Source organism: Taurulus bubalis (assembly GCF_910589615.1).
Source record: "Taurulus bubalis genome assembly, chromosome: 6".
Classification (NCBI taxonomy): domain Eukaryota; kingdom Metazoa; phylum Chordata; class Actinopteri; order Perciformes; family Cottidae; genus Taurulus; species Taurulus bubalis.
The window spans coordinates 5,395,456-5,412,668 of record NC_136594.1 but is presented as its reverse complement, the minus strand read 5'-3'; the positions used below and the strand labels follow the sequence as shown (position 1 = coordinate 5,412,668).

The window sequence follows — 17,213 nt, the reverse complement described above, 5'->3', positions numbered from 1 at the left end:
AGTTTTCGACTATTCGCGGTCGAGACAGCTTCTCGTGCCTTTCAGCCAAGATCAAGTGTTGTATCCTGTCTCGTGGAAGCTTGTGGTGTGGCTTATGTAAGATGACTTTATGCCATGGTGTCACAGATTAAATGTATGGAAAAGAGACAGTCCTGGAATGGACAATGGAATTGTTTGTGGCAGAACACGCGTCAGAACTTGTTCTCCCGTTCACCCCCCTAGTGACTCGAATATTTAAATAGGTTTAGGTTTGAGCCTCTACAGACTCCATTGAAAAGGTATTTTGCAATTATATAAAATCTCTATAAAAATGTGTGGGTTGGGTAATAAAGCTAATGAACACAAAATGTGTTGCATTGACGTGTGGGGCCCACATTAGCATTGCTCTGATAACAAGAACTGGACACTGACCCCATGTTCTCATTTGTTTATTATTTTTATTTTTTATTTTATTTTATGTACCGATGGACAGATGCACTGATTTTTGCCTCGTCAAGTAACTTTGAGGATCCTCTGACTTTTCTTCTCCCGCCACCATCTGGTCAATATTTCAGTTCGTCCAATACTTTGATTTATGACCAAATACTTGCAGAACTAATGACATTTCAGCTTCAGCTGTACTTTGTGTTTACTATTGATTAGATAATGTAGCATGCTAACATGCTAAATATCATCTAACATCTAAGAACTATTGTTTTATTATCTCCACCAGATGCACAACTGGCTCCTGTGTGCTGTTGCGATGCGTTGGTGGTCCAGTTTTCCTTCAGGCTGACAAAACTGCTTGATTTTAAGCAGGAAGCCACAATGAAGTCAGAGGACCTTTTGAACACTCTGGAGGATTTAGGAGACGATGAATTTAATAACTTCAACTGGCATCTGCAGCAGCCTGACATACTGGAAGGCTACCAACCCATCAAAAAGTCCAAGCTGGAGAACGCAGAAAGGCGGGACACAGTGGATCTGATGCTGGACACCTTTACACTTCATGGAGCTGAGAAGGTGACCAAGAAGATTTTGGCGAAGATACAAAAGAATTGTTTGGTGCAGAGACTGTCAAAAGACAGATCAGAACCACAAGGTCAGTCACACTTTGTTCATTTGCTTTTTTCTTGCAAAAAGATTGAAGTGGGCAACAAAATGCGTGTAAACGTCTAAAGAAACAGGTTATATATACACTGAAAAAAAAATTTGAGTGCTATGTACTTAAAAAAAAGCTTGGTAACAATTTCCACACAGAAATTCCAAGTAATTTCTACTCAGACAATTTTTAAGTTAAGTTTACTTACTAACAACAATGTTTTTTCATCCAAAATGGTCAAGTAAATTTTACTTTAAAATGACTTCCTGAGACAGACTCAGCATTTGATAGTAATCTTGACTCAGTCTTTGATAGTAATCTTTACTCAGCATTTGATAGTAATCTTTATATATAAAGATTTCATATACCGTCATATAGCCATAACAACAATTTTTTATTTTTAGACGTTTATTTAATCCAGTACATGGTAACAACAGTTGTCGCTCTTCAGCAGGCAGCAACATGTATTTTTCACAGCTTTCTGCTGTGGGCATGGTCAGAGCCAGTTGCATTACGTGTATTGAGACTAAGTCATGGTTTCTAACTTTATAACAACAATTAATAACCCACAACTAACACTCAACTAACAGGGTAAAACATCACGACACAACAGTTTGTGACACATAAACGATTTGTAGCACTAATAATTGTACATTTATACAATTACACTGCCAAATGGCATGCTAGGTAAAGTCACCCACTTTCACATCGCAGGAAGAGACAGACCTAATCCCAATCTCCCCCCTAAACCCTCAAGCCCTGAACCCTCAGGGACTCACTGATGTCAGCTGCAAAGTGGCTGAGTGTGATAGTCTGTGAGGGCTTGAACTGGTGTAAATATGAATGGGACAGCACTTTGCTGCAACATATCATGTGACTACATAAACAAAATATTGTGTACAATTGTGTATTTCTTTTATACTTTTTATTCACTGATGTGAACGTCTTCCTCACAAGATTTTTTTTCCTTTACTCGTTTTTGTCAAAACGAAATTTTTGATGAATGTAAAAAAATATTATTATATATATTTTCTGCTTGCATTCCTCTGATTTCATGTGTTTTTTTGTCCCATCTTTCATCCGTAATGTTGTAGTGTAAATGTATTTTATCGGGCTGAACACCCACGTGTCTCTTTGTTTACCTTTTTTTTTTACGTCTTCATGCTTCCATTGGGAACTGCGTGTTTAACGTCACATTGCTATGAACTGTGGGTAATTCTCTTAGGCAAAGCCAGCATCTAATGTGGACTTACGGAAAGGGATCATAAAGGGCTCAAAATGTCTGCCAGAGAGCCCTCAAGCACTCTACAATGTGACAATGAGACACCCCTAAACCCTCAAGGACTTTGCGGGAGCGCGCCTCAAAGTCTGTGAGTCCGTAAGGGTGGAGATTGGGATTGGCCCACAGACTCTTCCGGTCTGTCTCTTCCTGCAGCGGAGTATCCCTGGGTCCTAAGTTCCTCTATGTTTAGCTTCCTAACACCAAATGTACCAACGTAAAACCAGCTGTTCACCACTCGCAACAGCTTTTCAGTTTGCCGGCGTGATGACGCTACCAGATTTGAATCTATTTTATTTTGACAATAGCTTTCTGTTATTTTTGTAGAAAATGTCCATATAATAGGTACAGGCCTGCAGTTCAACATGCGACTGTATGGTACGAAGAAGGGAGGGGAGGTGGAGGAATAGAAGTATAAGAGGGAGGGGTGATGCTGAGGAATCAGGAACCAGGTTCAACATGTTTGCATTGGGTCGAACAGTGTTATCCGAATATGTTGAAATATGTGAGCACTAGTATGACAACGTTAGAAATGTTTTATTTGATAGTTTTCACATACTTTGTTATAATTTATGCATGAAAGGATTGATGATGAATAATAAGTAATTAGTCAAATAGATAAAATAACACATAACCTCTCCCACACAGTGTTGCTGGATCTCAATGTTCTTGGAGAGACTAACGAGGACAGAGGAACTTCCTGCTCTCAGAGCAAAGGTAAAGCTGCTGTATTCTCTCGTATGTATGGAAGCCCTGGGGGGCAAAGTGTAGTAAAAGTTAAAAGTGTAAGTAAGTTTTACTTTCTGTGTGAGACATCATGACTCCATTGTAACTGAGTGAAAGCAAAGATAGGTTAACGTGCTAAGATTTAGTTGAAATCACATCAACAAACCTTTAGCAAAACCAAAGGAATGCATTTACTAATGCTTGTGAGAAAAGAGGTCAAATGCTATTGTTTTGTTTTATTGATGTCACACAGATGGGATTGTTCCAGTACCAGAGCCACGACACATCTCATATTACCAAGACTTGCTTAAATCACACCTCCAGGATGAGTTCATGTGTGCACAAGAGGGGTGGGCACAGAAGAAGGATGAGCAGCCTCTCAATGATATCTATACAGAGCTGTACATCACACAGGGGGGCGACGTAAACATCAACAAAGAGCATGAGGTCAGGCAGATTGAGACGGTGGTGGTGAAGCCAGCAGGAACAGAAAAAACAATTAAACCTTGTGACATGTTCAAACACCCCTCTGGAATAAATAAACCCATGAGAACAGTGCTGACGAATGGAATTGCAGGAATTGGCAAATCCTTTCTTGTGAGCAAGTTTGTGTTGGACTGGGCTGAAGGAAGAGCCAATCAAGATGTCCATCTCATTTTCGCCTTGACCCTCCACCAGTTAAATTCATGGAAGGGAAAAGAAATGTGTTTGTCAGAGCTCATTCATGAATGTATCACGGAGACCAGAGACATCAAGAAAGAAGCTCTTAATCACATCTTCACAACTCTGCAGTCATCAGGAAACACCAACTACGACAAGAGTGAATTCAAACTTCTGTTTGTTTTGGATGGACTTGATGAGAGCCGTCTTCATCTGGACTGCTCTACCAGTGAAAATCCGGCCGTCAACATTGACGTGACAGTGTCCACCTCAGTGGATGTGATGATGACGAACCTCATCAAGAAGAAACTGCTTCCCTCTGCTCGCCTCTGGATAACCACACGACCTGCCGCAGCCAATCAGATCCATTCTGATTTTGTTTACATGGTGACGGAGGTCAGAGGGTTCACTGACCCACAGAAGGAAGAGTATTTCAAGAAGAGATTCAAAGACGAGGAGCAGTCCAGCAGAATCATCTCCCACATCAAGGCATCACGAACCCTCCACATCATGTGCCACATCCCAGTCTTCTGCTGGATCACTGCTACAGTTCTGGAGAATGTGTTAAAGCCCAGAAAGGGAGGAGAGCTGCCCAAGACCCTGACTGAGATGTACGCAGAATTCCTGGGGTTTCAGATTCATCAGACAAACAAGAAGTATGACCAAAATGAATGCATTCAGTGCATTAAGTCTTTAGCAAAACTGGCTTTCCACCAACTGAAAGAGGGCAACCTGATCTTCTATGAGAAAGATCTCAAAGAGAGTGGCATCGATGTCAGTGGAGCCTCGGTGTGCTCAGGAGTGTTCACAGAGATCTTCAAAGAGGAACGTGGGAGGAAGAATGAAGACAAGATGTTTAGCTTTGTCCATCTGAGTGTTCAGGAGTTTTTGGCAGCTATCCATGTGGAGAGGGCAGTCATTAACGTACACAAGAATGTGATGTGTGAGCCAGTGCAAACTTCTGGCAGACAAATGCAAATGACTGAGGTACACGGGTTTGCTATTGACAAGGCCTTGAAGAGTCCAAATGGACACCTGGACCTGTTCCTCCGATTCTTCCTGGGCCTTTCACTGCAGACCAATCAGGCTGGTCTACGAGGTCTATTGAAAAAAACAAAAAGCTCAGAGAACAATCAGGAAACAGTCGAGTACATCAAGAAGAAGATCAGAGAGAATCTGTTTTCAGAGAGAAGCATCAATCTGTTCCACTGTCTGAATGAACTGAATGATCGTTCTCTCGTGGAGGAGATCCAACAGTACCTGAGTTCAGAAAGTCTCTCCACAGATAAATTGTCTCCTGCTCAGTGGTCAGCTCTGGTCTTCATCTTACTGTCATCAGGAAACAATCTAGATGTGTTTGACCTGAAGAAATATTCTGCTTCAGAGGAAGTTCTTCTGAGGCTGTTGCCAGTGGTCAAAGCTTCCAACAAAGCTCTGTAAGTGCACAGATAAGTGCAGATACTAACTGCAACACATGTGTAGGGTTGTTCTCAACTAAATAACTGCTAGTTCTTTAGATTTAGTCAACAAAGTGATTAGTTAATAAATAAATTAAAAACTGACAACTGAAATTGCTTCTTCAGTTTCACATTGTAGTTACGTGGTCTAAAGAAATAGAGGGCATCGTTTCACCTCTACTACTTGGTCCATACAATCATAATGTAGTCATCAGTTGTGTAAAAAGTGGACTAATAACTAAAATCAACGCAATTATTTAACCAAACTGTTGAACTTTTGAGAGCCAGTAAAAACAGCTATTATTTAATCTTTCTGTGTGGGGTTGACCGATACTTTACGTTCGGCATCTGTGGGTTTGCTGCGTCACTAACTTGGGGCGGTATGGTTCGCGTTGGTTTGTTCATTGGATCACAGAGGAAGATAGCATGTGCCAGCTCTGGGAGGCGGACCTTCAGCCACTGGTTGTAGCAACTCAAACCAAACCAGCACCGTGGAGTCACAGTGGGCTTGTGCTTAACCTGTGGAACAGCAGCATCAGACCCTTGGCAATGAGTTTTGTGCTTTAACTAAAAGTAAAATTTGAGGTTGGCCTCCGGAGCAACATCCGCTCTCCGCTTAGCACAGCATCCACGTCTTCTCGTCTATGCGTTCATTGTTGTTAAATGTTTTTGAAAATAAGTCTGGCCATATCCTACATTTTGCATGTTGATGGCAAAAAACAATTTGTTAAAGTTAGTTGGATCCCGGAAATGTTACTAACTTTTAAAATGTTCATGAATTGCTTCAGGCTTATTGGCTGTAATCTGTCGGAGAGAAGCTGTGGAGCTCTGTCCACAGTCCTCAGCTCCCAGTCCTCCAGTCTGAGAGAACTTGACCTGAATAACAATGACCTGCGGGATGCAGGAGTGAAGCGTCTCTCTGCTGGACTGGAGAGTCCTCACTGCACACTGGAGACTCTCAGGTCAGTATTATTAAACCTGTAATGGGTGAACCGTAACTCTTACATGGTGTTGTAATTTTACTTTTGTGATTATACCACTTTTCTTTCCGACAATAAATGTGTAAGTCATTTACATTTTGAGGGAATTCTTTTCTAATACACTGCAAATATTTTTTAGGCTGAGTGGCTGTAATCTGTCAGAGAAAAGCTGTAAAGCTCTGTCCTCAGTTCTGAGCACCCAGTGCTCCAGTCTGAGAGAACTGGACCTGAGTAACAACGACCTGCAGGTTTCAGGAGTGGAGGGGCTCTCTGCTGGACTGGAGAGTCCACACTGCACACTGAATACTCTCAGGTCAGGAATAATAAACCTGTAAAGGGTGAACTGTAACTCTCATATGGTGTTAGAATTTTACTTTGTTGATTATCCCACTTTTCTTTACCAAAATAGAGATGTAAGTCATTTAAAATATAGAGCTAATAGAGCTAAAATATAGGACTGGAGAGTCCTCACTGCACACTAGAGACTCAATAAATGTGTAAGTCATTTACATTTTGAGGGAATTCTTTTCTAATACACTGCAAATATTTTTTAGGCTGAGTGGCTGTAATCTGTCAGAGAAAAGCTGTATAGCTCTGTCCTCAGTTCTGAGCTCCCAATGCTCCAGTCTGAGAGAACTGGACCTGAGTAACAACGACCTGCAGGTTTCAGGAGTGGAGGGGCTCTCTGCTGGACTGGAGAGTCCACACTGCACACTGAATACTCTCAGGTCAGGAATAATAAACCTGTAAAGGGTGAACTGTAACTCTCATATGGTGTTAGAATTTTACTTTGTTGATTATCCCACTTTTCTTTACCAAAATAGAGATGTAAGTCATTTAAAATATAGAGCTAATAGAGCTAAAATATAGGACTGGAGAGTCCTCACTGCACACTAGAGACTCAATAAATGTGTAAGTCATTTACATTTTGAGGGAATTCTTTTCTAATACACTGCAAATGTTGTTTAGGCTGAGTGGCTGTAATCTGTCAAAGAGAAGCTGTGAAGCTCTGTCCTCAGTTCTCAGCTCCCAGTCCTCCAGTCTGAGAGAGCTGGACCTGAGTAACAACGACCTGCAGGATTCAAGAGTGAAGCTACTCTCTGCTAGACTGAAGAGTCCAGTCTGCACACTGGAAACTCTCAGGTCAGGAATAATTAACCTTTAATGGGTGAATCGTAACTTTTACATGGTGTTGTAATTTTACTTCTGTGATTATACCACTTTTCTTTCCGAAAATAAAGGTGTACGTCATTTACATTTTGAGGGAATTCTTTTCTAAAACACTGCAAATATGTTTTAGGCTGAGTGGCTGTAATCTGTCAAAGAGAAGCTGTGAAGCTCTGTCCTCAGTTCTCAGCTCCCAGTCCTCCAGTCTGAGAGAGCTGGACCTGAGTAACAACAACCTGCAGGATTCAGGAGTGAAGCGGCTCTCTGCTGGACTGGAGAATCCACACTGCACACTGAATACTCTCAGGTCAGGATTAATAAACCTGTAAAGGGTAAACCGTATCTCTTATATGGTGTTAGAATTTTACTTTGTTGATTATCTCACTTTTATTTACCAAAATAGAGGTGTAAGTCATTTAAAATATAGAGCTAATTGTTTTCTCATACACTGCAAATTCTTTTTTAGACTGAGTGGCTGTAATCTGTCAGAGAGAAGTTGTGAAGCTCTGTCCTCAGTGCTTAGCTCCCAGTCCTCTTGTCTGAGAGAGCTGGACCTGAGTAACAACAACCTGTATGGTTCAGGAGTGAAGTGGCTTTCTGCTGGACTGGTGCGTCCTCACTGCACACTGGAGACTCTCAGGTCAGGATTAATTAACCTGTAAAGGGTGAACCGTAACTCTCACATGGTGTTAGAATTTTACTTCATTGATTATCCCTCTTTTCTTTATTAAAATAGAGGTGTAAGTCATTTAAAATATAGAGCGAATTGTTGTCTCATACACTGCAAATATTTTTTAGACTGAGTGGCTGTAATCTGTCAAAGAGAAGGTGTGAAGCTCTGTCCTCTGTTCTCAGCCCCCAGTCCTCTAGTTTGAGAGTGAAGCTGCTCTCTGCTGGACAGGAGAGTCCACTCTGCACACTGGAGACTCTCAGGTCAAGGATTAAACCACTTTTCTTTCCAAAAAAAAGAGATGTAAGTCATTTACATTTTGAGGGAATTGTTTTCTAATACGCTACAAATATTCTTTAGGCTGAGTGGCTGTAATCTGTCAGAGATAAACTGTGAAGCTCTGTACTCAGTCATCAGCTCCCAGTCCTCCAGTCTGAGAGAACTGGACCTGAGTAACAACAACCTGCAGGATGCAGGAGTGAAGCGGCTCTCTGCTGGACTGGGTAGTACACACTGCACACTGAATACTCTCAGGTCAGGAATATTAAACCTGTAAAAGGTCAACTGTAGCGTTCACATGGTGTTGTAATCTTCGGTGATTATACCACTTTTCTTTCCCAAAATAAAGGTGTAAGTCATTTGAAATATATAGGGAATTGTTTTCTCATACACTGCAAATATGTTTTAGGCTGAGTGGCTGTAATCTGTCAGAGAGAAGCTGTGAAGCTCTGTCCTCAGTCCTCAGCTCCCAGTCCTCCAGTCTGAGAGAACTGGACCTGAGTAACAACGACCTGCAGGTTTCAGGAGTGGAGGGGCTCTCTGCTGGACTGGAGAGTCCACACTGCACACTGAATACTCTCAGGTCAGGAATAATAAACCTGTAAAGGGTGAACTGTAACTCTCATATGGTGTTAGAATTTTACTTTGTTGATTATCCCACTTTTCTTTACCAAAATAGAGATGTAAGTCATTTAAAATATAGAGCTAATAGAGCTAAAATATAGGACTGGAGAGTCCTCACTGCACACTAGAGACTCTCAGGACAGATTTCATCTTTTGTTTCACAGAAACCCATTCAAATTAAGGTATATTAAAAAAGATACCCAACATCTGCTGAATTAATCAGTGATCATAAACAGTGCTATAACAATTTGTTCTGACTACATTTCTGGGAGAGAAAAGGTTTCACATGACTCATCGTTTTGTTCCTATGATCCCCAACTTTACCCACCAAACATTACCTGCTCAGCAGCAAACACCAGACATACAGAGACTACGTGGTGAAGAAAGTGAACCATCTATCTATGCATCCATCCAACCATCCATCAATCCACTATCAGCAGCTCATCCGGGGTTGGGTCGTGGTGGCAGCAGGCCCGGCAGGCCGACCCAGGCTTCCCTCTCACCTGCAACATTTTCCAGCTCTTTCTGGGGGATCTCGAGGCGTTCCCAGGCCAGCTGGGAGATATAATCCCTCCAGCGTGTTCTGGGTCTTCCCCGGGGTCTCCTACCAGGTGGGCATGCCCGGAAAACCTCCAGTGGGAGGCACCCAGGGGGCATCCTGATTAGATGACCGAACCACCTCAGCTGACTCCTTTCGACACAAAGGCGTAGCGGCTCAACTCCAAGCTTCCTCCTGATGTCCGAGCTCCTTACCCTATGTCAAAGGCTGAGCCCGGCCACCCTATGGAGGAAACACATTTCGGCTGCTTGTATCCGAGACCTCGTTCTTTCGGTCACGACCCCAGTGTTTGCGACCATAGGTGAGGGTCGGAACTAAGACCGCCCGTTCACCAACACAGTCCGGTGCAGCGCCTGTATTACTGCTGTAGCTGCACAGATCCGCCTGTCGATCCGCTACATCTACTTGTGAACAACACCCCGGGATACTTAAGAAGAAGAAATGATCCTTTATTAATCCCCTTGGGGAAATTCTTCTCTGGTCCTTGGTTAAGGAGCAGTGGGCTGCCCTGAGAGGCGCCCGGGGAAAACTTGAACTCTTGAACTCCTTCGCTTTGGGTAGGCACTCTGCTTCTACTGCAGTCGTTTAGAGACTGGGTGGCCCACTGCAACGAGTCCGGCACCCCCTTCTCCTGCAGCACCCACCACAAAACCCCCTGAGGGACACGGTCAAAAGCCTTCTCCAAGTCCACATAGCACATGTAGACTGGTTGGGCAAACTTCCATGACCCCCTCCAGTTGTCTTGTGAGGGTAAATAGCTGGTCCACTGGTCCACTGTTCCACAACCAGGACAGAATTCGCAGTGCTCCTCTTAATCTGAGGTTTGACAAATGGCCGGAGCCTCCTTTCCAGCACCCTGGCATAAGCTTTCCCCGGGAGGCTGAGTAGTGTGATACCACAATAGTTTGAGCACACTCTCCGGTCCACCTTCTTGAAAATGGGATCCACAACCCCGGTCTGCCAGTTCATGGGCACTGTTCCTGACCCCCATGCAACATTGAAAAGGCGTGTCAACCCAACAATGTCCAGCGCTTCCAGCATCTCAGGGTGGCTGCTCCATGTTCTTTCTTCGGGCATGTTTTTCTTTTCCACCATGTCAGGTTGCTACAGAAGTAAGTTAGTGTTAGCTGAATTTATGTATGAAGGATAGGTATCTTGATATTAGCAGTATCCACGCTGGTCATTGATGACAACTTTTTTAAAGTAGATCTCTTTTTATTACCTGGCCTTTATTTATCATCTCAAAGTGAAAACTCAGTGAAAAAACATTATTTACCATTTGGATAATTTTAGTCAGTGAATTCACTGTCAAGGAAAAAATATATGAAAATGAAGCTCACTAAACGTGTGTGTGTGTGTGTGTGTGTGTGTGTGTGTGTGTGTGTGTGTGTGTCTTCAGGCTGTCGGGCTGTCTGATCACAGCAGCAGGCTGTAGTTCTCTGGCCTCAGCTCTGAGATCCAACCCCTCCCACCTGAAAGAGCTGGACCTGAGCTACAACCATCCAGGAGACTCAGAAATGAAGCTGCTGTCTGCTGGAGTGAAGGATCCACTCTGGAGGCTAGAAACGCTCAGGTACACAGTAAAATTGACAGTGCTAATGCAACACTTAAAGAGTCATCCTCTGGGCCGAGCCTGAGAGGTGTAGCACTGCAGCTATAAGCAGACATGAGAGTGGACTGAATGTCAGTAGACCGCAATATAACACTCACATTACTTTGAAAAATTATAATTCAGTTTAACTGGACAAAAAAAGAAACAATTGTATGCAGTAACTGATTCATATGAAACTAATTAGCTTTCAAGTTAATCCCATGCAGTGCCCATGCAGTCAAAAGAGCATTTGCAGTATTTGCTATTTTACTGTCCCCTATGTATATTTAAACAATACAACACTGTCAATCCTCCACATTGAGCTCTCTTGCCCACAATGTCGACTTTGATGTTAGCTACCCAGGCGGAAAACAATATATAAAAAAAGAGCTTGACTGCCAGATATGCCGACTCAACACATGAACCTGGGAGAACAAACAACCTGCAGCGACTGGATCAAGTTCTGAGAAAACACCAACTTTATTTTGCGCAGGTGCATCAGCTTATATAGACAGTCACATGACACACTCACACCTGAAATGCATCGGCAATAATATTGAGCACAATCAGTTGCTTCAATTAACACTAACTATATTTAATCTTAGCATACTTGAGTATACTTGAGTATACTAATCAGAAGTATACTTAAAGTGTGCTATTTTGGAACAACTTATTTTGTACTAAATATATTTAAGTTTAAGTTGTACTTCAATAGTATTGAAGTACAACTTTAAGTATATTTTCGTGTGCTAAATTGGAACAACTTCAAGTATACTAAGTACATTTTAAGTATATTACTGTGTATGTGCTAATATACCTGCCTATAGCTCACTTAAAATGTGTTTTAAGTATATTTGAAATATATTATTAGTATATTACAAATATGTAAACATTACAATTTTAATATATTTATAATGTGCTAATAGTATACCACAAGTTTGACATACTATTAGCACATTATAAATCTAATAATATTGTTTTAATAGTATACCAAAAGTATACTATTAGCACATTATAAATATATTAATATTGTGGTTAAAGTATACCAAAAGTTATACATTTGTCTTATTCCAATTACAAAGAAAGCACACTTTCTTTTTATGCTATATTACTTTGTACGCTCCATACTATTGTCCATTAAAATATTATAAATGTATTACAGTATCCTAGATGCTGAATGAACGTCCCAGATAGTAATCAAAATCAGTTTATTGAATTTAAGTTTACATAGTACATGTAGAACAAAACAATTTGTTTGGGTTGTACTGCTCATTATTGCACTTTGCCTGATGACCGCTCGCACGTCCAAAACACTCGTCTGTGGCAATTCTTTATTAACAGCATCTATTAAGAGAAGAGATGATGTCGCACAGCATATTCATACAACATTTTCTTATATTTTGACTACACAGGAAATCCTGTTGAACCAAAATTATTTTTTGAACAGTAAATCCGGATTAACATTTAGGAACTACATCAATATGACATGCCAATATGCATATACCAGTGCAGGTCAAACATATATTTCATCACTGGTGGTGTGTTTATCACAGACATGTGATCCTGCTGCTTTATAAATCGCAGAAGCTTTAAATTGTCGACATGCGGCTCAAGACAATGACCTACCTGTTTTGGCCTGCACTTTGGCAGCGTCCAGTTGTTTTTCAGGAGGTCCCCCTTTCTCAGACTTCCCAGTCAGGGTGGACAGTGCAAGGACATCCTTTGTGAACAGCAGGGCTGACAGCTCCTGGAAAAAAAAGGGTTATGGGTGATGGATTAAGCCGCAGGAAGGCCCTCTTTAAACTGTCCCTGTGCTGCCAGCCAAAGCGTGCTGTATATGAGTGGAGGTTCCCACTCTACTAATTCGTATGACTGATGTCATGCAACCTAATAAATCCCATCACTTTATTTCTGACACATTTGAACTTGAACAGCAGACGATGCTGGAAAAGACCAAAATAATGTGGTGTCATTTTTCTACAGCCCTTACACTGTGCCATCACCATTTACTTCACAACGACAAGTTAAAGCAAAAAAGTTATTTCTACTTTTATTACATTCCTTTTCAATTTCGCTGTCCACAGAAAACAATGACATCACGGATGAAGGTGTCCCGTTAGCCGAGGGTACCATTACATACTCCACACACTCCCTTTTTTTTAAGATAATTTCTGGGAGTTCTAGGTGGAAAATAAGTGGGAAAATAAGGTTAGATTTGTTCGATTAGTATGAACCCTGTACATGGTACAAAACAGAAGGGATTAATGTGAAAGTTGGCCAGTAGTAGATGGATAATATGAATACTTTTCAGTTCAGAGCAATGTTGTGTAAACAAGCTAAATCATAGTTTAAACATACCGTCTTCTGAAATGTCAACCACTCCAATTATCATGTGAACACCATCAGAACAGCAGAAACCAAGCCTCAAATTCGAATGTAGCTAGCCGCTAGCTAACATAACACTAATGCTACCGGTTAAGCTAACGCTACTTTCTCCTGATGTAGAAAACGTAAGGTGTCACTGACGTTGACCATTCAAGAAAGCTTTTACTCTCTGACTAATACATTATGTTGGTATTCTTACCTCAAGAAGAGGGGTCATGTTCCCAGATATCAAAATATATAATTTTTTTAAATGTGCTTTCAGTGCATTTTCACAGTAACACATTTTAACACAGTCCAAAAGAATAATACAATTAATAGATTGAAATAATAGGATGAATAAGTTTACTTCCTAAATCCTAATTACACTCAAATATTACTTAGAATATAAAACAATTGGTATATTTTTTATAATATATTTATTGAAAGTATACTACACTACAATCATTTTAAAATGTGTTAAAAGTTGAATTTTTAAAATAGGCGAAAGCGTGACTTTGATATATATAAAATCTGTATTTATCAAATGTGCTTTAAATACATTTTTCAATGCTAATTTAGAGCATACATTTTGAAATATACAAACAATATATTTGAAATGAATGTTCAAAGAAGTACATTTGAGTAATTGCACAGAACTTCCACTTAAAGTATACTTTTTTGAAATATATTTTTGGAAAGTATACTACAGTGTACTTTTCATATATTTGCAGAAAGTACACTTCTTTGATAGTATATTTTAATTATACTATTGAAAACTAAAGTATATTTTAAATATACAAAAGTATGTATTTTTTTCGCCAGAGTAGTTAGCTTTATTTTGTCTTAACTGTGCAGCACATTTAAGCTAACCTTCAACTTGGTCACGTTAGCCCTCTGCTATTCAGTATTTCAAGACAAAAAAACAACTGCAGTGTATGTTTTAGAACAATATAAAGGTATTCTAATTATTCTCTTCTGCTTAAATGCCCAAATTTGGTTTCATAAGTGATTTAGAGAAACTTACCACAGTCTTTCGAGAAGTGCAAGATGGCGCAGTGAGGAGACTCAGATCCGTTTGAGAGGAGAAGGAGGTGGGCGGAGCTTCACAGAGTACAGAGTACTTTCCAGAGTACACGTCTTGTAGCAGTGTACAAATACATCAACACTGGGTTTGTTTTACTCTGACTGTTGTTGTATTAACTCTGAAATAGTCAATGTAATTTGACACAGCATTTTTACACTGAAAAGTTTAACTCAGATTATTTACACCAACACTGGGCAATACATTGGTAGTAATTACTCTTGATGTTGTTTAAATAACTCTGGAAGAGTTCATTTACTTTGACAATGCATATTTAACACTGGGGAATTTACTGTGTATGGACAGACAACAAAAGCTCACTGTCAAACACTGTTTCTCTGTTATGCCGGGTTGACGCTGGAAGCGCAGTACCCTGGCATTTCACATCATCAAGGCATTGTGTGCGTATATATGTATCTGCACTTTGTGCTTGCTTTCTTTTTGGACACAGCTGACAAATACAGCATGTGGAATAACTATGCATGAAACCACAATTACTAACAGCAGTGACGCAAGGCTATTTCTACTAAATGTAGTGGTTAGACTTTGGAGGAAAAAAAATGATCAGGAGCACAGCCCTAAAGAGCTGCAGATATCGGAGGTCTTTTTGTACAGCGACTGAGGTCTGTCCTTGATCTGAGGGAAGTCTTCTAGAGGCTCATTCTAAAAGCTTTGTTTCTTCCTCCAGGGTGGATCACGGTGGAGAGAAGTGGCTGAGACCTGGTCTGAGGAAGTGTAAGTTTGTGTTCACTTTGATTCATGAAAACGAGGCAGGACATGTTACTTTAAATCAAAAGCTTATCTGCAATTCATTTAATTCAACTCTCAGTTTGAAACGAGTTCCACAAAGATGAAGTCTATCAGTCTGTTAAAGCTTTTACCTTTTAAAACTGTTCACCTTAAAATATTTACTTTTGCTCCTTTTGCCTTTTTTAAACTATTGGGATGAGAGAGCAAACAAGTCTAAAGAAGAATAGCCAGGATGTAGAACACATTATTTAATGATTTACCAACATTTCAACATGACAGTCTTCATCAAGATGTTGAAGGGGGAAAAACAGCACCATCGGCATTAAAATAGGGAATAAGACACATTTTGTTACATTTGCATATTGTGGGAGAAGTGCAGAGGCGTTCTTCACTGTTCAACTATTCTCTTTTACACCGTTAAGCTGCCACCTTTAACTTTTACCGTTTTAAACGTTCCACTGTAAAACGCATGCCTTTTTCTTTTTTTTCACTGGAAAACATTTATCTTAAAAACGTTTACCTTTTTAAAACATTTATCTTTTAAACCTTTCCCTCTAAAACATTTCCACTTTAAAGTTTCTACCTTTAAAATGTTTACCTGTAAAACTTTAACCATTAAGATATTTACCTTTTAAAACAGTTCACTGTCAATCATCTAGCTTTTATCTTTCAATCATTTACCTTTAAAACAATACTATATATATATATATATATTTTCACTGTCAAACTTTTCTCTGTAAAATGATTGTTAATGAAGCAACAGATAACCCAGGTGTGTTGGATGATAAACTGTACTGTCTTGTTCTCTCCATCAGATGCCTGTGAACTCACACTGGACACAAACACAGTAAACAGACACCTCAAATTGTCTGACAACAACCGGAAGGTGACATGTGTGAGAGAGAAGCAGTCGTATCCTGATCACCCAGAGAGGTTTGACTTCTGGTATCAGGTGATGTGTACAAAGGGTCTGACTGGTCGCTGTTACTGGGAGGTCGAGTGGAAAGGAGATGCTTATATATCGGTGACTTACAGAGGAATCAAGAGGAAGGGAAAAATTAGAGAGTGCGGTTTCGGGCCAAATAATCAGTCCTGGAGTCTGCGCTGTTCTGAGGCTGAAGGTTTATCTGTCAGACACAATAACATCAGCACAATTGTCGACTCCTCGTCTTCCTCCTCCTCCTCCTCCTCTTCCTCCTCCTCCTCCATGGTGCCCAACAGAGTAGGAGTGTATGTGGACTGGCCTGCTGGCACTCTGTCCTTCTACAGAGTCTCCTGCGACACACTGATCCACCTCCACACCTTCAGCACCACATTCACTGAGCCTCTTTATCCCGGGTTTGGGTTTGGGTTTGGGTTTGGATTTAGGATTTGGTTTGGGTTTGTGTTTAGGCTTGAGAATCCGTTTGGGAAGGGGTTTAGTCTTGAACGTTGCGTGCCCGATTCCTCAGTGTCTCTGGTTTCATAATAGGAGGGAGAATTTCCACCTGTGTAGAGAAACACTGTTAAATGTCTTTTCATTCAGGTTTTTGGGACGTTTTCTGTGAAATGTTTTACTGCATTTCAGAAAGACATATTGTATTTTTTGTATTATGTTTAATAGCTTTAGTTACACTTTTACTGCGGGTGCTTTAAGTTTATTCCATTGATAATTATTTTGTACTTAGAGACTTTTACTTTACTTTCTGCACTGTTATATTAGTACTTTTACTTAAAGGTGAAGTGTGTAGGATTTGGCAACATCTAGCAGGTGAGGTTGAATATTGCAACCAACTGGAACTTGTCCTGTGGTCCAAGCCTGTAGGGGAGATACGGTGGCCGACAGGAGAGAGATGGTGGTTTTTCCATCTGGGCTCCTGTAGAAACATGGAGGAGCAACATGGCGGACTCCCTCTCCTTATGGAGTTACTCCATAAGTTACTTATGGAGGGCTCATTCTAAAAAA

At 40.6% G+C, this 17,213-nt stretch overlaps 1 protein-coding gene across 1 annotated transcript in view; it reads left to right on the top strand.

The window, feature by feature from the left end:
* The window catches only part of LOC306738115 (uncharacterized protein), a gene marked incomplete at both ends in the record, with an annotated part of 28,008 nt that overhangs the window by 8,625 nt on the left and 2,170 nt on the right, over window positions 1-17,213 (top strand). The window contains 13 exons of the mRNA XM_079219944.1: window positions 760-1,002; window positions 3,411-5,182; window positions 5,992-6,165; window positions 6,323-6,496; window positions 6,738-6,911; window positions 7,484-7,657; window positions 7,817-7,990; window positions 8,206-8,283; window positions 8,381-8,554; window positions 8,787-8,882; window positions 10,882-11,055; window positions 15,207-15,253; window positions 16,084-16,612. Of these exons, the coding sequence (XP_079076070.1) occupies window positions 760-1,002; window positions 3,411-5,182; window positions 5,992-6,165; window positions 6,323-6,496; window positions 6,738-6,911; window positions 7,484-7,657; window positions 7,817-7,990; window positions 8,206-8,283; window positions 8,381-8,554; window positions 8,787-8,882; window positions 10,882-11,055; window positions 15,207-15,253; window positions 16,084-16,612 (3,983 nt within the window). The remainder of the gene's footprint in view (window positions 1-759; window positions 1,003-3,410; window positions 5,183-5,991; window positions 6,166-6,322; window positions 6,497-6,737; window positions 6,912-7,483; window positions 7,658-7,816; window positions 7,991-8,205; window positions 8,284-8,380; window positions 8,555-8,786; window positions 8,883-10,881; window positions 11,056-15,206; window positions 15,254-16,083; window positions 16,613-17,213) is intronic.